The sequence below is a fragment of the Phoca vitulina genome, unplaced genomic scaffold, assembly GCF_004348235.1.
Source record: "Phoca vitulina isolate PV1807 unplaced genomic scaffold, GSC_HSeal_1.0 scaffold2, whole genome shotgun sequence".
Lineage (NCBI taxonomy): Eukaryota > Metazoa > Chordata > Mammalia > Carnivora > Phocidae > Phoca > Phoca vitulina.
Genome location: NW_022589705.1, coordinates 19,318,633 through 19,342,478, shown reverse-complemented (window position 1 = coordinate 19,342,478; position 23,846 = coordinate 19,318,633). Strand labels below are relative to the sequence as shown.

Genomic DNA, 23,846 nt, shown 5'->3' with positions numbered 1-23,846 from the left:
TTTTTTTTAAAGATTTTATTTATTTATTTGACAGAGAGAGACACAGCTAGAGAGGGAACACAAGCAGGGGGAGTGGGAGAGGGAGAAGCAGGCTTCCCGCGGAGCAGGGAGCCCGAAGCGGGGCTCGATGCGGGGCTCTATCCCAGGACCCTAAGATCATGACCTGAGCCGAAGGCAGACGCTTAACGACTGAGCCACCCAGGTGCCCCAGCACTAGCTTCTTTACAATGAGCACCTACAACAAGAAAGCTGAGAATCAACAAGATCAAGTAACTGGCCCTGTACTACACAAGTCAGTAGTAGATCCAGGATCCAAACCCAAGTAAAGGTTGGTTCTAAATCTATCTCAATAAATATTAGTTCTCTTTCCCTTCTAACCAAATCCAAACATACCTATCCCTAGTGGAAGCATCCTGTCACTGAGTAGCTAAAATGCCATGTTCCCAGAGAAGCCTTCTCCATAGCTTAAGTCCACACTGATTCTTTTCTCTCTCTTTTTCAAAAAGATTTTATTTATTTATTTGAGCACAAACAGAGGGAGTGGCAGGCAGAGGCAGAGAGAGAAGCAGACTCCCCGCTGAGCAGGGAGCCCCACACAGGACTCAATCCCAGGACCCTGGGATCATGACTTGAGCCAAAGGCAGACGCTTAACCAACTGAGCCGCCCAGGTGCCCCAAACTGATTATTTTCTTTGCTAAGCTACCACAACATTTCACTAGATATTCATTAATACATCAAACAGTGACTGAGTGCCTCCTAAGTCCTAGTCCTGGGACAAGTTTTTGAAATGTTAAGTTTACTTCTGCATGAGCCTCGATCCTTGACTAGACTGTAAACCTCCTGAAGTCAGCAGAGTCCTCACTATTTTCACACAGGTTGCCCTTGTCTTTATTCACGGCAAAGTAGTTTACAAACAACAGTTCAAAACACCAGGGACATGTTCTAATCTAAGCTCTGCCACTGTTTTGGCTGCAAGACTGTGAGCAAATCTAATTTTCCTGAGCCTGGGTTTTATCATCTCAACATGATTATAATATCCATGTTGCATGATTATTGTGAGCCATTCTGTGAACGACAGAGTTTACACAAATGTATGGGGTCATGTTGTTGCTACTGTTGATGTCACATTATTATTAATGAATGCATGAATATCAGAATGAATGTTCTGCAGATCACTTCTGCACTAGCAGCAGTAAGGTCTAAAGTTTGGTTCCACACCAATGCTATCTTAATTCCATTACCCTATATCTGTTGTTTAGACTCTGCTCAGAATCGGTTTCTGAGCTCTGATGGCCGTTTGCGGGGAAGTGTTCCTGGTCTTGGCTGCTGGGGATCCTGATGTGGGCTGCTAACCCCCAGGATTGTGGACTGTGTGTGGGGGGCGCCATCTTAGCACCCTGTTCTGTCCCTCGGCCTCCCCCCAACCCCCGGATTTGCCTGTTCTGACCAGTCCACCCTGTCTTACTCATGTGTACTTTCATGAAACCACACCGCATCTTTGCTTCTTAAATATGGCCCTGCTCTGCCCTACTTCTCAGTGTCCCAGTTCCAGGCTACCATCTCTTCGGTAATCCTGGGGCAGCACTGGCCTCTGATGACCAGCTGACCCTCTAGGAGAGCTACTTGCCAAAAGACTGCCTGCCCATCCAAGCTGCCATCCTCACCTTGGCCTTCTCAGTCCAAAATGTACCACCAGCCCCCTATTTCCTGTCATCAAATCCATATCAGGTGCAAAGGCTACTCATCTTCTGGGGGGAAAAAAACACTCCAATCTTGTGGTCTGTCTGAATCTCCCATCTCTTTTTTCCTAGGCTCAGCTCTTCCGGGCTTGGCCGTTTATATATTGCTAAAGCTTGGACTGCTTCAGCTCCTTATCGTTTGTTCTTGCCATGCCGTTAACCTGACTGCTTTTACATGCTTCCTTTGCAACCTTTCATGTGTTTCCTCTTTCTGATTCCTTTAAGTTCTCCCTTCTAAGAAAATGAAGCCAAGACACTAGCATATTCACATCATAAAATTTATGCAAATCCAATTAATCCAATCAAAGCTTGTTTGTATAAAAGCCTGTCTTATGTGCTCTTTAAAGTCACTTCCCATGAATGGAAATCTTAATTAGATGACTAAATTTAGAAGGATAGAGCGTCTTGCAAGAAAATCAAGAACATTTAATCCTTAATACCATAAACTGGAAAATATGAATTTCACCTACCAAGAATAGTACTGTTCGGTTTCACATAAATTTCAGTCCCCGCTTTCTAAAAGAACTGGAATATCATGCCCTCAAATTTCTAGAGCAACATAGAGATGTATCTATTTCACTTTAACTTCCAATTTAAAATGAGGAGATTAAAGATATTTACTACATAGGTGAGCACACCTGTTACGTAATTTAGAAAATACAAGTCAAGATGTCTTAATTATAGAAGCAAAACATAGCAATGGTAACAAAAATATCCTTGCCAATTTAAGTTTTAATTGTGTATATCAACATAAGCTTTCATACTGTACTAATATTGATCTTTTAGCATTGTCCATGTTGCAAATAGTGATTGAAAATCATGTAATTTGTGTGTCAGAGGGGTTATCTTCTTAGTAACTATCTAATTAAAAGTTTGTTTCACAGCAGTATTTTTATTTTAAAGTAAGAAAATGTAGACACTCTGGAACACACTTGGCAGCCAAGATCGATGTGATGACTATTTCCCTAGTTTCCTTAAAACTCTAAAACAATATTCTAATGTTTTTCTTTTAGTTTACTAAATTAAAATCAGTCACATTAACAGGATTACTTGTAAGACAGGCAGATTTAGATGTCCCATTTTGCAGACAGACATAATGAGGCTAGGAGATTAGAATGCCTATCAAAGGTTTACCTCTTCATGCTGGGAATCCCTGCATATTATTTTAATGTATTACTGTAATGTATTTTCTACCATGCGTCCTTATGTTCTGAACCTAATTACTTCTGTGCTATACACCTTTCCATTATGGACATTCTTGGAGTGCCTTCAACCTAAGAAGGTTTCTCCAGCCTAAATGATTTTGCATATATATGCTTTTGCCCTCCCCTCACATCCCTGACTAGCTAAGGTCACTTCCTTTCAGAAATCTCTCTCATCATTCCTTGTATCTTCCTCTCCCAGGCCTGTTTTCAGGATTAATACATTTTAACTTTTCACTGACACTGAACTTCGACTTCCTTGAGGACAGGGATCCTTTCTTCCATCTTTGAATATGTAGAGCCTATTACACATGCAAAGCTTTGTCCAGGGAGAATTAACTGTTTTTTAACAGATAAATGAAGGAACAAATTACTGAATACCAGATCATTGTACTTCAGTGTGATTGCTAGCAGGTTATTTCATTTGCACCCATTGGATAAGGTGAGGAGCTAATTTGCACTTGGCTGATTTTTCGCTCTAACTGGGAAATCCTGAATTTCAATGAAAAGTATCCATAAACAATAAAATCCTAATTTCATTTCCTGGTTCTTTTTAAAGTTAATTGAAGTTGTAAGTGATTTGCCTGCCCAAGCAGCATTAAATCTTTCTTTACTCATTAATGTCATTTTCTAAAGTACCACTAATTTTTATGACTCTCTAAGGAAACAAACTCTTCTCAAAAACAGTTCCATGTATTGAGTCAAATGTTCCAACTCTTAATTTAGGATTACTAATGAAAATGTACAGAGTGTGATTCAGAGATCTGAGTGACTATAAAATCATGACTTATTTCATTTAGAAACTCTGCCAGCAGGGCACCACGGTGGCTCAGTTGGTTGGGTGTCCAAGTCTTGATTTTGGCTCAGTCAGGATCTCAGGGTTCTGAGATCGAGCCCTGCCCACATAGAGCCCTGTTGGGCTCCACGCTCAGGGCGGAGTCTGCTTGTCCCTGTCCCTCTGTTCCTACCCCCACTCATGCTCTCTCTCTCGCAAATAAATAAAGAAAATCTTAAAAAAAAAAGAAAAAGAAAAAGAAATTCTGCCAGCTAGCTGAATCCTATATCAGAAGATCAAAAAAAGTTTTCTGATTTACCAAGTAGATGAACTTCTGATGTAGAATGTATTAGCTATTTAATTTATAAAACAGAATGGAAGATGATGTGCTCTTTAAATCCACTAACTCATTCTAAAAAAATAGGGGGGAAAGTATTGAAATATAGAATATGAAGAACCTGATGAAGAAAGAGCATATGCTACAGAAATGCTTACAGAGTGACAATTTAAAGTTATAAAAGTTTGTGCTGTGGACAATTAAAGACATGGGGAAAGTAGTGGTTATAGAAGCAAAAGTACGATGATGTTAAAGATTTTTAAAACAAAATGATAGGTGTTTGAAATATTCTCCATTTGAAGTAAATATTTTGAACTATATTTTAGATAACTTTGATTACATTTTTAAAAAAATGAATGTACATGGGGAAAATATCTGAAATTAGGGATGAGTGGTAACTAAACTAAAACATTAAGAATTGGGATTTGGGGGGCGCCTGGGTGGCTCAGTCGTTAAGCGTCTGCCTTCGGCTCAGGTCATGGTCCCGGGGTCCTGGGATCGAGCCCCACATCGGGCTCCCTGCTCTGCGGGAAGCCTGCTTCTCCCTCTCCCACTCCCCCTGCTGTGTTCCTTCTCTCGCTGTGTCTCTCTCTGTCAAATAAATTAAAAAATCTTTAAAAAAAAAAAAGAATTGGGATTTGGAAAAATACTTTGGACTTTATAACATAAGTATCTAGGAATGGGTACCCCAAATAATTTTAATTTCTGCTTCTCCAATTGTGTTTTCTTAAAATACATTAATAATTACTTATACCTACCATTTGAAAGGCATTATATTAGGCATTATGTGGTGAGCAAGAGGCAAAAATATACAGGACATATTCACTGATTTTATAATATACAAGACAAATTTGTTGAATTTATAATCTTTTGATGGCCAAAATATTTATATGTAATTAACTACAAGACATAAATATGTAGTATACTACATTGTATATGTGACATACAACCGGAAGCATTTTAACAGTCATCTGATTGCAAGACAGCAAATCCAATTAGAAGATGTTGCCTGTAGTTCTGCCACAATGCTTGAAAACCCAGATCATTTTTTTGATGGCTGCATAATATTAAAAAACAACAAAAAAAGAAAACCCAGATAAGTCTCAGTTGGAAAGAAAATGCCACAATCTCTTAGCGATGTCTACTGTGGTCATGGGAGGGAGACGGTGCACATCACCGTGCAGTGTTTCTGCCTACTCGAAGAGAAGTTTAACCTACTCCCTTCACAGATGAGATAACCACAAGGAGACTTTATAGTGACCCCAAAGCTAATGCATTAAAGAAAACAGTATGCAGAACTTCTGATGTATTTGCCAGGGGTGAAAGTACACTGGGAACACATCATTCAGGGCTGGTGCCATGCTATAAAAACAGCACATCTCAACTGAGGTCAGACGTGAGAGCCAGAATGGCAAAATGGACTCAAATCCCTGCCATGTGAATATGAAAATTTTAAGTCTCAAAAAAAAAGGAGTCAAAGAACCAAAAAATAACACCATATATTGGGAGACCAACTAGGGTGTTCTATATGGCTTCAAATGGTGAGAGGCCTGGGAGCAGACAACTCAGAGAGCAGGCTTTATTTCATTGTAAGGTAAAGTGTCCTAATAGTGACACTTGTTTCACACACATAAAAGGCTATCTGAGGAGCCATGAGTCAGTCAGTTTCCTGCCCCAGGTAGTGTTCAAACCCTTCCAAACCAGACATCTAATGACACAGAGGCTGGAAAGCTACTTGATTTTCTCAAGGTCTCAAAGGCAGTAAGCAGCAGAGTAATAAGGAAAGCTCACTACCTGTCAGGCCAGTGAGTCACTCTCCTTCCTCCCTTCCTTCCTTCTTTCTTTCCTTCCTTCTTTCCTTCCTTCCTCCCTCCCTCCCTTCCTTTCTTACTCTCTCTTTCTCCCACCCTCCCTCCCCCCTTCCTTTCTCCCTTCCTTCTCCAATCTCTCTCTCCTCTTAATTTCAAATCATCATAAAACCTGCATATACACAATCTATTACCAATCCCACCAAAAGCATTCACTATTTCCATACAATAATACATTATTGCTACTGTTCCTTTTATTTGGTCTCGCTGTCTCTTCAGCTCCCCATCCCACACCTGCAACTACACTTTTATGGAAAGTATATAAGAGGACAGACTATTATTCAAAAAGGATTTTAAAGGCAAGGTAGATCACTGTCGACTAGAAGCATTGAAGGAGGAGTTATGAAAGAGGTGAGATTGGAGTTGCTTAAAGTAAAGACTGGAAAATATTTAAGCAGATGGAAATGAAGAGTAGAGAAAATAACATAAAGCACAGCATAGCAGAAAACTGATTTCTCAAGTCACTGCTGTTTCACAGAAAATGGTGCTATAGGATTGCACCAAAAATTTCTCCAATCATTTTACGAGTATCCCTAAGTCCCTTCAAAAAAACAAACGACTTCAAAATATGCAAATATATAAATGTCTATGCTCTTCCTTGACACACTCACACACACGCACACACACACTACTATTTCTTCCATGCCTCTAACTAGTTGCCAAGCTTAACATAATGACTCTGCCTTGGGTGTAGTAGATATGCTATATGTTAATTATGTATAGTGTTATAATTATATTATATTGTGTTATGTTAAAATCACACTATAAGAATTTGGAATCTGTGCATCAAAAATGGGTAGGTTTTAGTTACATCCACTTGTAGCAAGTTTCAAATGTAGTTTTACTTTTTGTCTGAAAAGATTTGATGTTAGAAGTATAAAAGACATCATGGAACCAAACAATTTGAGGATTAAATGTTCTTTTTCCTTATTTGCCACTATCTCTTCACTACCACAGACAGTGCCAATTGTAAATATAACATTCACTGGAATCTTTTTGGTCAACAGTATAAAAGCCACAAGGAAAAAGCTACCATAATAATCACATACTCTTCATCTCTCTCTCCCAACTAATAGTGCTATGGAGAGCAATTCCCTGCAGGTGGTCTTAGCCCCAGCAGGAGTATGGCATAAAATTTGGTAAGGGGACAAGGACCATCCCTGTGTTAAAGCATGTATCTGCCATTCTGCTGAGGTATGTCAACTTTCTTACTGTGGGGTTATGGGCTACTTGCTTAACACCTTTGTGCCTCAGTGTCCTCATCTGTAAATTCAGATAACAATTGTGTCTCCAATGACGGGAGGATTCAATTGGTCAATACAAGTAAATACTTACCGCAATGCCAGACATATACTCAGTGCCCACATATGACAGCTGTTTGTGTCATTCCTCATTAGTTACATGGCCTTGGGCAAGTCACTTAGTCTCTCTGGCCATTCATTTGAAAATCAACAGGTGAAACTAAATGATTTCTAAGGCTGCTTTCATGACTAACACATCCCAGCTACAAAGAAGAATCTTCTAACATTGGATTCACAAATCTTTTCCAAAAATTGAATGGCAGAAAAAGCCTAATAGTGTGGCTTGAATAAAGTGTCTACTGGATTCCTATATCTGTATTCTAGACTTAGCCCCAGGAGAAATAAAAAGGGGACCCCAAGTAATCATGTGATTAGGAGCCAGAGAGAAGAAGAAACAAAGGTCTCTCTGTGAAAGACGAAAAGGGTTGTCACGTAGTTTTGACTAAGTCTCTTCATTCAGTTTAGTAATTGAGTGAACCCAACACTTCAAAGGCACGTGTGAAGGAAGAGGTCATTATCACCAACCCAACCATATTAATTTGTTTTTTAATTGGAAATGTCAGGAATTCATTTTAAATTACAAGATGAGGTTCCAGGTGCACTATCTCTATCCAAGACTGCTCAATTTTGGTGTCTGTGAAATCTTGGCATTCTGCTTTGATGAGATCTCTGGAAATATAAGATGCTTCTCAGTGTGAAAAGTGCTTCTGTGCACCCCAGTGTGAGAAAAAGCTAAATCTGAAATCTCAATAAAAAAATCTTGATAGAAAAGTACAGTTTTTGCTGGCACTACTGAAAGCACTCTTTGAAAAAAAGGGGATCATCACACGAGAAATACAATACACAATTTACTCAGAATAAAGTTTTGGTTCTATCAACACAAATCTTGCTTCCCGTACACAGGAAATGCCACAAGTTATTTTGGTAATACGTCGATATGTCAGGAATACATTTGTATTTAACTGACCTGTGATTTCATAAGTCTTTGATTTCATGATGCTGCTCTGAAAGATTTGAAGAAGGGAAAGATGGGTTTAATCCTAGTTTGGGGATTTACAGCAAGTCAAGTAAGCTCTTGGAGCCTTATTTTCAACGGTGGGAGGTGCTCAATGAATATTTGCTCAGGAAAAGAAGGAATGAGGGAGGCATGGAGGAAGGAAGTCCTGGGAAGTCACTGGCATTTTATCAGGAAATGCCCAATCCAAAGAGGCTGCTACAAGTCTTTTTGCTATCGGTATGTTAATTAATAACTGATTTATTTGCATTATGGATATAAAAGTAATTTTTTATTGATGAAAGTAATGACTTTCAATTAGCATGATGAATGCTAAAAACAGAATCTTTATTGGTGAAATTAAATATCTTCAAGCTATGTGGATTGACTAAAATAATTTGGAGACACTTTCCATCCTTGAATGAATAAACCGTAAGACTCCAGTGAGGTCTGTAACCTATACCCCAATGGCTTGTTCTCAGTGGATCCCAGGTCCAGCCATTGGTTTAGGAGGAATTCTGCATGAAGCATGTCAGTGCAAGGGCACAGAATCCCACCTTGTCTGTGATGAACCTTTCATACACTTAAACACCTCAAAGGACAAAGAGCTGCCAGTTCACTGAGCTTACAGAACAGGGCATATGGACTTTTTTGCCTGTTTTAATGAGTGGTTATTAAGTAACTGCATGTTCATCAGAATTTGGTCATTATAACCTCATCATCACAAACTTAGTTGGTGCCTGTATAACTTATCTACTGAAAATAACTGAATAGTTGGGTATGATGAAATCAGTTTTAGTCAGATTACAATACCCTGACTTTGGGATGCTCAAGTCTAGTGATGGAAATAGGAATAAAAATAAATACAACATAAAGCACAATATAAGGTTATTTTAATACCACAATTTGTTAAAGAGGCTAAGGAGTCCTAGAAGAGAAAAACTTGGAAGTCCAAAAGATTTCCTCAGAGGAGTTAGTGCTAAGTCTGAACAGATATAGCAGAATGTTCCAGAAAATTGGGGGTTTTTTTGGGGGGGGATGGATAATGGGGGAGCATTACAGAGGTTAGAATATTTGTATATACAGGTATCTATGTATACTACACACACACATATACACGTTCACTCACTGAGAAGTGTCCACCAAAGACTGCCTTTAGAGTTCTAAATGCACCTGGTCTGGAAAAAAAATCTTTCAGATTCTGTTTTTCACAACAACAACAGCAACAACAAAAAATGGTGGTTTTACTGACAGTGATTTTCAAACTACATCTGTCATAATAAGACTAAAAAAATAACCAGCCTGCTGAGTGAAAAGTGGCATTCTCAGAAATAGTTTAAATAGTACTGAATATAGAACTCCATTTCACATATTTTAAAATATCTTCCATCTAAATGATATCCTTTATGATTTTCCAAAGTCTGTTAAAAGGATCCTCCTAACTATCGGTTAAGATCTCTGAGATCAGAACTTGCCTCTCAACTTGATGAATGGAAATATTGAGCTGTTCTATTGGCCATTCCACTGGTTCTAAAAGCCAATGAAGTTTTGTCTTTGAACCTGTCTTTGAACATCCCCTTGTCATGTCCGGTTGTAACTGAGCTTATACATTAACAAGCATACGGATACTGTAAACAGCACACTGAAACATAATCAATATGCTTAAATTCACCTCTGTCTTCCAGGAATGCCGCCATTTTATGTTGGGAATCAAATTAGTGGGAAACTGCATGCAGCCAACAGAGCACGGGACTTGAAGTAATAGATTCAGATCCTAGATGTGTCATTTACCAGCTGGAATGAAGAGCTAAAGCTCCTTAGATGTGTTACTGCATATACTATATGCAAGGGTTCAAGTGAAAAGTAGATGGTTTGCCTCATTCGTTCCACAGAAATGACTAAGTACACCTGATGTCATTTCACTGGGCACTATCAACAAATATTATTGGCATTTATGTTAAAAGAGCAGCTATCAGTTATTGAGTACTTAATGTATGTTTATATTTAATTCTTATAAGGTATCATGTTAAGTATCACTGCCTCAATCTTACAGACAAGAAAACGAAGGTTTGCAGCTATAACTTCATGCATAATGTCTGAACTCTTGAAGGGCAGTGCATATGCCTTGCTCATTATACAAATTCTGGCAATAGCATTGTACCTAGTATATAGTAGGTGCATTATCATCACTTAAAACTCTTATAAATAATGTCTTTTTGGAACAATGCAAATTTAAAAATTAATAAGATACAGTGCATACTTAACAGATGGTATCAATATTGCTCCTTGGAAACATTATTTTGTTTCAAACTCTACAAATGAATAGGAGGTAGTCAGACTGTGAGCGGTCATAACCATCTCCAATGACCAGCTGGGTATATAACCCACGTAATCTGCTTGCATTATGTTTTCTTCATATTGTCTCCAAAGTATATTCTCACCTATTTGATTCTCACAACAACTCAGAAAAGTAGAAAGAAGTCAGTCCACATTTTTCAGATAATGTAACTGGCTCAGAAAAGCACAGGGATAACCGAGTGATAAGGGTTGGAGGGGACAAAGAAGACAGGAAGATAAAAGGAGAGAAAGGGATGGGGAGGAGGAGAGGCAGAGGAAGAAGGGAAGAGAGAGAAGGAGAAGCAGAGGAACGCTAGCTGCTTTTCAGACCAGCCCCTGCTTTCCCCTCAGCATCACCATCTCCTTACCAGTATGCAAAGTGGAGGGGATCTTTGGAAAAAGAAAGACAAAATGGAATGTAGGGAGGGAGGGAAAAAATGAATGAATGAATATGAATGAGACTATCTAAGTGAAACAAGGTCCTAAGAGACATAAGGACATAGTGTGGTTCTAACTTTTAGGGAATCTTGGATATCTCTGACAATCCAATAAAGCTATGGAGGCTCTTACTAGAAAAATGTGTGCGTGTGTGTATGTGTGTGTGTGTGTGTACATACATACAGTATTTATACACAATTTCAGTGTGTTCACTGCACCCCAAATTTAGTGCTAGGTCCCACTTTAAGAAACATGCCTTAGTAATAGAGGCCCCCCCCACTATCATGTGCAGATCTAGAACCGGAGGGTGGTTGCACTTGAATGCGGCTGCCTGCAGCACTGTATGAGGGTATGCCACAGAGATAAGAACCATGGCTTCCCATCAGAATAACAGAAATATCTTTGATTCCCTTCTGCTGCCACCCACCTCTCCACAACATTTCAATCTTAACAGGAAACAATCTCCTACACTACACACTGAAACCATTATCTACACTGGAACATGAAGCTTCTGGTCAAACCAGAAAAATTGAAATGGAGGATAAAAGATTTGAGAAAATTTTGATTCCTCTAGTACTGAATCACTATGACCAAAAATCTGGAAAGATCTGCTTAATGGGTTAGGATCAAGGTGCAGAACAGAAGAACTAGAGGCACAGGCTTTGACGATTCTCGCACTGGCGACGTGGGACCCCTGGTTGGCACTCCAACCTCTTCACGTCCAAATTTCCTTCATAAGCTGAAGGTAAAAATTAATTAATGGATTTAAATAATTTGATACAAGTCTGACACACAACCTCACTAAACATCGTATTTCCCATCTATCAGTGCATTTAATGATAGCACTTATGCTTAAAGAAAGTACCACCATGGTGAGCGTTCAATGAAGTAATGCACGAAACGTATCTAACACAGTGTCTGCTGCATAGGAAATACTAGCTAGTGTTGGCCTACTTGAAAATATAGAGGAGTCATCAGAGGTGACGTGATGCCAATAATAGAGTTCCGATTTTTGCTATTCTTGCTATTCAGAGTCCCCAGTTTTGTGGGCGAGTGCATTGAACTAGGTGGCCTCTGTCCACCTCTAATATTTTATCAGCCCTGGAATCCACTGACAAATGCACTTTGCTAGGTGCCTTAAATAGATTATCTTGATTAATCATCCCAACCTGGGAGGACTATTGGTAGCTAACACATATTTAGCTGGGCACTCCTCAGACACTTATGTGAACCCATCTCATACTCATCATAATCTTGTGAGGCCAATACTCATATTATCTCCATTTTACAGTGGAAGAAACTGAAGCATAGAAAGACTGGCTCAGGTTCCCACAGTGGGAAAGTGGCAGATCTGGGCTTTCAAACCCAGACTCCAGAGTCTGTGATCTTAACCTCTAGATGCACTGCCTCTCAAGAGGTAGGCATTTTTATCACCAGTTTATGAATAAGAAAATGTAGCCCAAGTTCACACGTAGAGTAAGTGAGAGAAATGCAGATAAGAATCCAGGCTTGTCTGACACGCATATCTGTGCTTCTCCTCACCATGCCACAGGCACGTGTCCCAGGAGTAGAAATAGGAGCGAGCACTCAGGATGAGGTTCACAGAAGAGGTCTATGGGAAAGCTTCAGGCACTTTGATCTAACAAGATGGAGCTCTAGACATGAGATGTCTTTGTGTCATCATCTAACCCCACCACAATGAGTGACTCCACACCCTTGGGACAACAGCAGCAGCTGCATCCCTCAGAGTCTCAGAGTCCAGAGGGAGTTTCCTGAGGATGCAGACATAAAGAATCACAGATGTTCCCTAACACTCGAATCTGCCCTGTTTGCTGCGGGTTTTCTCTGCCTTGGTTCTGGCTCTATGAAGATGAATGTTCTAGCTCTGGTCTCCTTCAAATCACCTGTGTTGCTTAATGATCTAAGGAACAATAGCTGCTCATGGCCACCGTATCCAAATCTGGGGCACAGAAAACATTGTCATCACCAGTTCTTTTAATCGATGAAAAATCAAAGATCACTAATTAAATTTATATCTATAAATTATGTATGTGGTGCTTTGACAAATGCTGTACAGATCACACTGAACAGGACGTTTTCAAGGAGCTTATAAAACATGTCATCTTTGTAAATGAGCCCAAGTTACAGGCATTTTCTGCAAACACAAAGTAATATTTCACAACACAAGATAAACTTGAGGATAAAGAGTTTAAAATTCTTATATAGGCATTTTAATAATAGAAGAGCCCTGTACTACTGTCCCCCAAATTTCCTAAAACACCACCCACCAGGCAATGTCCCCAGTCAGTTCCAAACAAATTGAGAAAACCTTTCAGCCTGGCATTCCAGGACTCATCAGTGACACCCGAGGCTTCCTCTTCGCCATATACCCTCTGTGTTCCCCACACGCCACTCTTAGAAACAAGACAAACCACTTGCTGTTTCAAGAGTACAACCTTCATTTTCTGTTACCAAGTGGCTGTCCGTGTAGCTGTTTCTGTGGTGTCCTGACTCAAACTCCATTCCAGCCTCTTCTTCAAGTCACATCTCAAATGCCACCATTTTCTACGTGAAGCCTTTCCTCACCCCTCCAAATAAAAAACGAGCTTGTCCTCTTCTGAACCACCAGAGGTCTTTGTGGTGTGTGTGTGTGTGTGTGTGTGTGTTTGTGTGTGCGAGTGCACACTTCCTCTAGTATGGTGATTTATATTACAACCTTGGCATATTTACCTAATTTCCCAAATTAGGCGGTAAAAGCCTCAGGAATTTGGTTTATTTCTGAAGTTTCCTTTATAACCTCTACTCTGTCTGATGTCGTGCTTGCAACACAGGAATTCAATAAATATTTACTGAATTATCATTTCATTAATAATGCTAATGATTTACTGACCTCTTATCTCTTATAGAGTATCCACTATGGGCCAAGGATGACATTTATGTATTATATCTAATTGAATATACAAAATCCTGTGACTTAGGAAAATGAGGCTTAACAAGCTTAAATAAGTTGTTCAAGGTTACACAGCAAGTAGAGTTCCCAACTGTTAACATAGCAGCAGGATGTACTTTGGATCTGAATCCAAATTTGTTAGATTCCAAACCTGGGCTCCAAATCAACACTACATAAAAGTGATAAAACTGAAAAGATATATTGCTTCTGATTTCTGATAAATGAATTTAGCAAGTATGAAACAAAACCACAGCTTGTGGTAGTGAGGAGAGCTAGTTTTCAAATTAATCTAAAGACTTAAAAATGACTTTTGAAGGTTAAAAAATATACAATATGAAGAACCTTTATCACTACAGTCTAAGAAGTGTAAGAGATGGGGAAAGAGACTGTCTGAGACATTTATTTAGAAGAATAACTTATTACTAAACTGCATTTGTGTGTTATAATAGAAAAGACTTCCGCTTGGGAATTTGACAAAGTAGGGTTAAAATTCTGAGCATAACATTTTTAGCCCTAGACCTTGGGCAAGTTACTTTATCTTTGTAAGTCTCAGTTTTTGCAAATATTAGGTGACAATAATAACAATTGCTTTCATAGATAATGCAAATGGTAGACGGGTATAAGGTATATAATTCAACAAATGATGGGCACGACTAGTGTTATTATTACTAATAATATTATTTTCATGTCAAGTGACTGTGCTAAGCCAGTGTTCTTGAGAAGAATGGAAAGGCAGAGAGGCCATTACCGTTCCCAACCTCTCCCATTGTGAGAGCGTACTATTTGGAAAAGCAGAAGGGGGAAAAAGGGCCAGCAGCGCCGCTAGCCTTTAAGATCCAACACTTCCTTCTCTTTAGATGGACCCCCCAAATTCTTTGCCTTGCAACTAAAGAACTGAATGTCAAAACATGGAAAGCAAGTCAGATCCTCCCTTTAAAAAACCCTCAATTTTTATTCTGGATGACTGCTGCATTAGCCATCTCTCGTCCTCTCCCAGAGAACGTGTTCTTTGGAAGTAGTAGAAGTAGCATGGCATTTGGCATCAGTCCTATGGGCATACAAACATCACACCCACCCATTTTTATTTTCAGGTGTTTCCATTTTATTATCTGATCCTCAGTGTCTTTAAATGTCATCTGGAGAGGAATGCTCTGAGAATAAATGCAGTTATGGCTCGTGTGCCCAGCAGAGTAGGCACTCAATAATGACTGATTCCCTTTCTCCTTCTAAGTGGGAAATAATCAACATCTTAGGGCCAATATGTTCTCGTCTCTAACTGGCACCTGCCACCATGGATTGATGGTTAGGATCTGAAAGGTGCTACCTCATTTAAATAAGACACAGAATGGTAATTACCAAGGGACAAGTTACAGACATTATTGATTATGGTTGTAGCCAAACCAGTGACCTGAAAGTGACAGACTTTTTTCTTTAAAAACAAAAAATCCCAGAAAAATCTCTGAGCTATTCAGTCTCCCAGAAAACATGTGCCTGAAAACCCATCTGCAGAAAGGAAAAACAATTCCCCAAAATGACTAAATTTTCTTTCCTCTATCAGCTTCTCAAATGGAAGAGAGAGAACACAAACACGAAGGTGGATTTTTTGCAAACTGCAATATTAAAAAACAAAACATTTTCTGGTGCAAGGTCTAACACTTTTCAAACCAGTATACTGGAGCTGAACTCAAAGTCAACTATCATGGTACCTGTGATAAACGAAGTTACTTTGAAGTTACCAAGAAGTTCCTTGGTAGAATTCCATTATGTGTGTTAGGAACCTCTCATTATTTGGAAAAATATGAAATCATTTCCCCTAAAATCAAAATAAACATGAATATCCAAACCCAGTAGACACCACTGATGTTCTCAACATTCATTTGTTGAAATTTACACATTCAACCACTGAAATAAAACTTCCTTTTCCCTTTCCTCTTCATTTCCTAATTTCCTATTTGTTATCTGTTGAGAGTTGAAAGAGAGAAGCCGTACCATTGGAAGGATACCTCCAATACTTTGACAATAACAGAGGAACCATAACGTTTTCTGAAGAAACACCACCAATTTTCTTACCAATAACTTTGCACCATATTCACATATGTAAATTATTATGTGATCACCATCCTAGTAATTACATATGTATATCTGTGTGTACGTGTGTGCGTGCGCCTGTATACACACACGCACACACACAGAGTCCATAAATCCACAAGGCATTCTAAGCGAGGCTATCAGAGAAAAGGACTTCAGCTGCCCAGAGAGTGGAGCAGCCTTTAAATGAATCTTGTCATTTGGACACAGCTCCTGCTCTTCAGCGAGCACTGCTGTCGGAGCCTCTTCATTTAGCAGTTTTCAATTTTTTTTTAAGATATTTGTTCCCTGGTCAGCTTAGTCCCCCCGGCACTTTCATCTGAAAGGGAAGGCGGTGGTAAAACGGGAATACGCGCCGGGACTCGGGAAGCAGGAGTCCCTTCCACACCCCTGGGACTGATGCCCTCTCCTCCTCGCCGGCCCGCTGCTGCTCAGCTTCCAGTCGCAGAGAGCCGGCGGCCGGCGGAGCAAGGCCACTGAGTGCATGAAGTAAAAATTCATCCGAGGGCTCACCTCCTCCCCGGCCCCGACCCCCACCCATCACCTCCCACAGCCCCCACCCATCACCTCCCACAGCCCCCATCCCTCCCATCCTCCTCCCCGTCACCCTAACGCTGCAGCCACAGCAGGGGGGTTGCGGGGGCGGCATGTGGGGGAGAGATGCGGGCTTCCTTCGCACCCACCCCTGACGCGCCCTAGAAGAATGTCCTCTGGGGAAGGGGCTGCCCACAACTTGGAGGAACTTAGAAGGCAAAGCCGCCGCGCCCCGACCCTCAGCGGGGCCTCCACCCTGAAGGTGAGGGGCGACCGAGGGGAGTCCGACGCGAGGGCGGGCACCGCCGGGCTTACCACGAGCACGGGGACCCCGGCGGCCAGCGAGTAGAGGAGCACGGGGGGCACTGCGCTGCTGTCCTCCGGGCCCGGGTAGGGCTTGCGGTAGGCGCTGTCGTGGCAGAAGAAGCCCTGCACGTTCACGGTGAACGTGTCGGTGTACTCGAAGTAGTACGCCAGCATCACCGTCCCTGCCATGATCACCATCTGGAAATAGAGCATGCTGCTGGTGAGCGCCGCGGGCAGCAGGGGCATGCACGCCTCCCGGGCCGGGCCGAGCCGAGCGGGCGGCGGACGCGGCGGGCCCCCTCCCGGGTCCGCCGAGGCAGCCACCGGGGGCGCGGCGGTGGCGGGGGCGGCGGGACGACGAGGCGCGGGAGGAGGGATGGAGTCGCTGGAGGAAGAGGCGGAGGCAGGTCCGGGTTTCGAGGCGCCAGCAGGCTGCAGAGGAGGCGGCTACCCCCAGACGAGCCCCCGCTCCCCTCCCCGCCCCCCGCCCGCCGCAAGCGCCGCCCGCCCGGGCGCGGGGTCGCGCGGGAGGGCGGGGAGTCCCGGGCGACCGGTAGCGGCCGCAGCGCCCAGCAAGAGACCGTTCGCGTTGCAGCAGCGTCTGGTGAAGCCCCCCGGGCCCGCCCGGAGGAGGCGGCGTCGGCGGACCAGGCGGCAGAAGCCGGGACAGCGGCACCTGTGCCCCTCGGAGGGCGGACGCAGTGGAGCTCGAGAAGCTCCTCGCGGGGGTAAAAACCGAAAAAGCGGGGGGGGGGGGAGGGGAGGCAGCAGAGAAGGAGCTTCTAGAAACTCCTTTCTGAGGCAGCAGCTGGGCTGTTTAAGAAACCCGCATAACGCCTGGGAAAATGATGCGTGGACGCGTCTTCGGAGCGCAAACCCCACCGAAGCTCAAAGTGCCGGATGCCGCGCTGCGAGTTTCAGCCGGCGCTCCCTTGGATTCCTTAACCCCGCGCAGGACACACGCCAAGCGGTGGTTAGAAAAATAATCTCAGAGCATTTTAGATTCAGAGTTTCTCTGCCTCCCCTCTAGCTTCCTAGGGCTTTGTATGTAGAAACACAATCATAGTTCAGTAGCTCCAGAAACATCATCTTTTGTACCATGGCCCCTTCCTCCTTCATGTATTCTCCACTTGCTCATCTTCAGTCAGTCTCCCTTAAGCTGCTTGTGAGGAGGCATTGCAGATTCCCGGCACCCAGCGGTGCCTGCCACAAGGGAAGGGAAAAGGGCTATTTGCCTCATCTCGCTATTCCCCGAGTTCTGGGGAATTGCCGGGATTCCCCCAGGTCAGGTGAAAGGAGAGGGAGACCAACGTGGGCTCACACCACACGCGGACGAAGCACACCCCTACATAGGCACACACGCGTGTGCATAGCTCTGTAAGTAGCTGCATATATGTAAAGAACCCATTTCGTGATGCCACGTGGGTCCCTGCGTGCAAGCTTAGGCAGCAAACTTGGGGTGGGGGTGGAGGTGGGGGAGGACCTTAGCAGAACCTGACACTGCTCTCACATCCTCCACTCTAGAGAGCAGGTAAGGAAGCGTTATGTTAGAGACAAGGGGATGAAAATATTCCTAGAGCCCTTCCTGTCTCATTAAAATGTAGATTACTTTAGCAGGTTTCTGGAATATTCATTCATTTGAGTGGGTTGTACTTGATTTTTAGAGGTGGGTCTTTATCATCAGGAAAAAGCAACATTGGTAGGCTAATAAGGCCGTTTAAATTTGGCAACTGATTGGTATTTGGCAGAAGCAATGGCAGTGTGAATTGCCTTTAATGAGGGTTACCTTATCCACCACATGTTATTAAATATCATTTAATAACTACTTACTAGATAAAAGACACTGAACAACATGTATGATAAGCCATTTGGGGCAGTGGGAGGAAACGGTTCCTTAATGGACAAGAGCGGTTTACCATATTATGAAAATGTAACTACTACAAAGGTACATGATTTAAAGCCCCATTCAGAGAATCATTTTAGGACTATAAGAGTGTTTAAACTGCTCTTCTGGCTGTACATAGGAATCTTCCAAACCTTTCTAATTAATAGAATTAATTTTTGGAAAAATGGTCTTAATTTTTAAGGGTAGATTTTAAGGGTAATTTTGGATTAAGGAGAGTGATGTAGGTAATCGATACAAGCCAATGAAAACATACATTACTTTTGAGATTAAAATGCATGTACTGCATTGTTAACATGTATTGAGTGCCTAATACTGTGAGTGTGACAAAGCAGGGTCCTTGTCTGTCCTGTTCACTGTTCTGTCCCCAGCATGAGCCGTGTATGCCACATTGTAGGTATTCAGTAAATATCTGTTGAATAAATTAATGAATTTACTCCTCTAAGAACAATGGTGAAGTATGTTCACATATAAGATGTATGTCAGGGACTAGGGAATCATAATCTTTATATCCTAAGGTAAACATAGACTGCCTACTTACATGACATACCAACATTGAAGGTAGAAGGTTAATGTAAGAGCAGCAGTTCTCATATTACTTCAGTTCAAATCCCAGCTCTGCCACTTACCAGCTCTGGAAACCTAGCCGAGATGCTTGATTTTTTCTGCTTCAGTTTCATCACCAGTAAAATCAGGATAATATTAGTACCTACTTTACAAGGTTGATAGGAGGATTAATGATGCTCAATTATGTCTGGCACATAGTGAACACCTGTATCATGTTTAAATGTTATAAAATTTGACTTGTAGACAGAAACATATCTAGACTACCTTAACTCAGGTCACTCCAACATTTATCACCAGTCACCTCCTTCTAATTTTTGGCTTACAAAATGATTCTGGGTGTAGCCATATTTCTGTAGGTGTATACATTTTCCTATAGGTTTATGCACATTCTGTCTTCTTTTTCAGATGCAATCCATCTCGGGAATAAAATATTATTTTCCACAACATCCCCATCATTTGTCCACATTAGACATGGACAGTCAAATAGTGTTATTGACTGATTCATGGTTGATTAATGATCCAATGCTGAAATTCGAAGTTAATACGGAATCTTAACTCACATTATAAGGATACCAGCATTAAGTTCAACTTCCATGAATATTTGAACAGATTGGTTATTCATAGAAATGATGTGAAATGGATGAAAAAGCATGAGCTATGTGCCCTTGGGCTGGTTACTTTAGTTTCCTGAGTCTGAGCTTTTTGGGGGGACAAAATGAACTAATTTTTCTTACCTCCGTGCTTTTTTTTTTATTTTATTTTATTATGTTATGTTAGTCACCATACAATACATCATTAGTTTTTGATGTGGTGATCCACGCTTCATTGTTTTCGTATAACACCCAGTGCTCCATGCAGTACGTGCCCTCCTTAATACCCATCACCTGGCTAACCCATTGCCCCACCCCCCTCCTCTCTAAAACCCTCAGTTTGTCTCTCAGAGTCCATAGTCTTTCATGGTTCATCTCTCCCTCCAATTTCCCATCTCCGGGCTTATTTTGACAATTAAATGAGACCATGTAAAGTACCTAGCCCAAAGAAGGTACCGGTTTAGCATGTTTTTTCACTTTATTTTCTTATAAATTATTTAAGCTAATTCTTTTCCAAAATACATCTTTTCAACTTCAAAGAGCCCTTGGGAATCCTACCTCAATTTTTAATTTACCTTTCCACTGTTTCTAGATTAACAACAGCCCTGCTCATAGTTAATCCTTTGGAATCCTTGCCTAAATTCTTAATTTAATTTAATTCTTAGGCACCTCATTGTGCTTTCAAATATATTATAGCAGTCAATCTTTCTGAAAACATTGTCCTGCCCTGCAAATTCTTCCTATTCAGCTCCAACCAAGGTGGATAATCCAGGTCAAAAAATATGGCATTTATAACTTCTATTTTCCAACTTCCAGTGTTTCATATTATATTTATTTGCCCATGTCCTAACAACCACTCTGATCTCACTCTGTTTCTTCACCCATAAAACATGAACCATGATAAATACTGAGACAAATCTTGAGGGGAGTCATTTATCCATTCCAATATCTCTCATCTTCCCACTTCAACACTAATGTTCTGATAAGAACTAGTAAGGTGCTAGACCAGCATGTGAAGTTGTTGTCCTTGTCTATATGGTTTATAACTTTTTCATCCACAAACAGAAGACAAATGTACAAAAATTTGGGGTGGATGCTTATGCTGATAACAGTGCAAAGACCAACTGAATGAATCGTCCTTGGGAAGCCAAGCATTGACTATAAATAGTTAGGTAAATGAATGTGTCCTTCTTTAACTTAGAAAATCTAAGGTGCTTGCTGGAAGGGAACTGGAGATGTACCTAGCTCCTCAAGATTATTACCAATTGGGTTCTGTACAATAAATCTGTGACTAGCAAGAGAGGCAGACTGAGATTTTTCCATTAACATCCAAGGATTTGGCCCTCATTAGTTTATAGACAGAATGGTTTTGGCAAGATGGCTGAGCATTTCCAAGGACTAATGAAGACACAGAATGCTAAGCGTTGGGTTTCCATGTGTTTCACGTAACTCAGAGGTAAGCCAGGGCATTTTCCTGAACTCTTCTCATTCCACGGTGCCAAAACAGAAAAAATAACATTACTTTCAATGCATAGCTGAGACGGTGAGGTATGAAGGATTCAGAAGACTTTACACAAGACAAACTAGGGAAACATCTCCAAAAGAATAGAGTCCTCCTTGACAACAGCAATGACAAAATCAATGACAAAGACAACAACAAAAATGCTCATAATGCTAAACTTGAGCTGCAGATGTTTGAGGAGATTCATGAGTGTGAAAAGTTAGATGACTTTGTACTAATGAGGAACTTTAAATATTAACATATAGATTGGTGGAAGATCTAATGGGAATAGATTTGGAAAGAGATTTTTTTTAATAAGCCAGGTAATTGCTTTCAGAATAAGTAAAGGCATCTGGTAATTCATTCTAATAATTATTGAACTACAAAAGACAATATCTTGACAGGTCTTTACTGAACTGGATCTTGAGAAGGAGCAAATACACTAGTTTACTAACTCCCAAACAATTTGATATAGAGAACATCCCGGATACTTAAGGAATAAGTTGTAGGACTGGTTAACACAAGAAAAGTGCTTAAATGTGTTCATATAAATTTAAAGATACAACATCCTCAAAGGCAAACTAAAGAGAGCTAGGCACATTTGGGATTACACCTTGACCTCTTATTATGGACATCATAGTGCACTGCATCTTCACATAAAAATCTTCTGTGCTTGATGTAGGAGGTAGCTGTGTTCTCAAGAAAACAGGAGGAAAATCAGCCAGTGTAGTAATGTGTACATCTGTCTTTGAGGTTCCAGCTGTAATGGATGTTTATCTCAGAGGCCAGAAACTTCTGATCTGGACAAGTAGTATTTATCTTCAGTTAGAACCTCTAAGATATCTTAAAAATGCCTTACTCTGATTGCATTATAGCTCATTGTATTCTTCTACATTTCCAGTATTATTTGAAGTTTTCACTTTCAAAACAGTTATCACAAACCAAGCACACATTTTACTAGCACACATATTAAATCTAGTTATATTTCACTGAAGGTATAGGCATGAAATTGATAGACTAAGTAAAAGAGTTAAAATTTATAAGACATTAAGGCTGGGAAAGAATAGAAAAATTTAATATGTTATCGATTGAACACTCCTATATTAAAATAAAAATTTTAAATTATTGAGTTAGCAAAAGTTAATTGAAACATGCTGATCATATTGTGTGGCCATGGCAATCAGCCTCTCTAAATCTCAGTTTGCTCATCTGTAAAATTGAGTTAGTGAATCTTTACAAAGACATTGAAAGGCTTATATTTATTAAATGCTTTGGAAATATCAAAGCATTGGGCAACTCTGCATTAGGAAATATATCGTAATTAGGAGGAGAAAATGCCTAATCTAAGTGGGTGCTGAATTTTCTTCCCAGCACTGAGTTCCAACTCAAAAAAACTCAGATTATTTGCTGTCTGGTCTGTTTCCACATCTGTGAATATTAGGTTATTTACCATATATTTAAATCATTAAAAAACTCCACAATGCTTGGTAAAGTGTAAGTCGGTGGATCCATTACATGGGGGAAGTTTCAAAATATTCGAATTCCCTGAGAATAACTTTAAACAATTATTAAAGATAAGGACATAGGAACGTGTCAGTGAAGTGGGTGGTTAAGCCCAAGGACTGAGGACTCAACAGATATTTTTGTCCTGTAGATTCATAATAATGGGAACTTGGTGAAGTCATTTTAATTTCTTAGTTTCTATAGTACCCTAAAATGAGGATAAGGCTGCCTACTTCACCAAGTTGCAACACAGAGCCTAGGCCATTCATGACAATAATGATCATCACCGTTATTATTACTCTTCTGGTATAATTAATCCTGAGACTGCTGGATCAGCAAAACTTTCATTGATCCATTTGGAAATGTGCCTGCATAAAATCTTGCTCAATTGTCTATGTAACTTCATGTTACTTGAAGACACCTGAAAGTCATTACTTGTGCTATGATAAATGAGGACTGTCCTAAACAAATCACAAATCCTGCTAACAATGAGAAACGGAGCTTCTTTAGAGGTGTTTTGGAAAATGTGGGGCAAACTAAGCCGATGACAGCTGCAGGTCCTTTGTCAACGATACAGATTGTGAATGGTAATTAGCATTTGTTTGGTTGTCCTTCAGTGTACTGGATAATGATTGAAACAAAGACATAACGAAACTAGACACTCAAAATGGTTCCTTATGTTCATATATGGACCATAATCAACTATTAGTTTAGAATCAGGTAATTTTTAGAATGTTATTTTAGTGAGGGCACAAAGGCTTCTGGCTTAATCAATTTCTGCTGTAAATTTCATCATACTTGAATGGATTATTAAATTACTGAACTTTTCACCCTATGGGCTTACAACAATAAGCAAGGAAAATAATTTTTTGGTCAAGGAAAGAAAATAATGTCTTAATTACTGCACTGAAA

General features: G+C 40.6%; 1 protein-coding gene across 6 annotated transcripts in view; it reads right to left on the bottom strand.

Annotated features, from left to right (window-relative positions):
* PLPPR5 (phospholipid phosphatase related 5) overlaps window positions 1-17,350 on the bottom strand; it is a 118,975-nt gene extending 101,625 nt beyond the window's left edge. For 3 of the 6 annotated variants that reach the window (XM_032422887.1, XM_032422907.1, XM_032422916.1), the window contains exon 1: window positions 16,880-17,349. In XM_032422887.1, the coding sequence (XP_032278778.1) occupies window positions 16,880-17,116 (237 nt within the window). In that variant the 5' untranslated portion in view covers window positions 17,117-17,349. Of the gene's footprint in view, window positions 1-16,879 lie in introns of all 6 variants that reach the window. The other 3 variants (XM_032422923.1, XM_032422933.1, XM_032422896.1) reach the window with 2 other exon arrangements.
* Window positions 17,351-23,846: the final 6,496 nt, after the last annotated feature.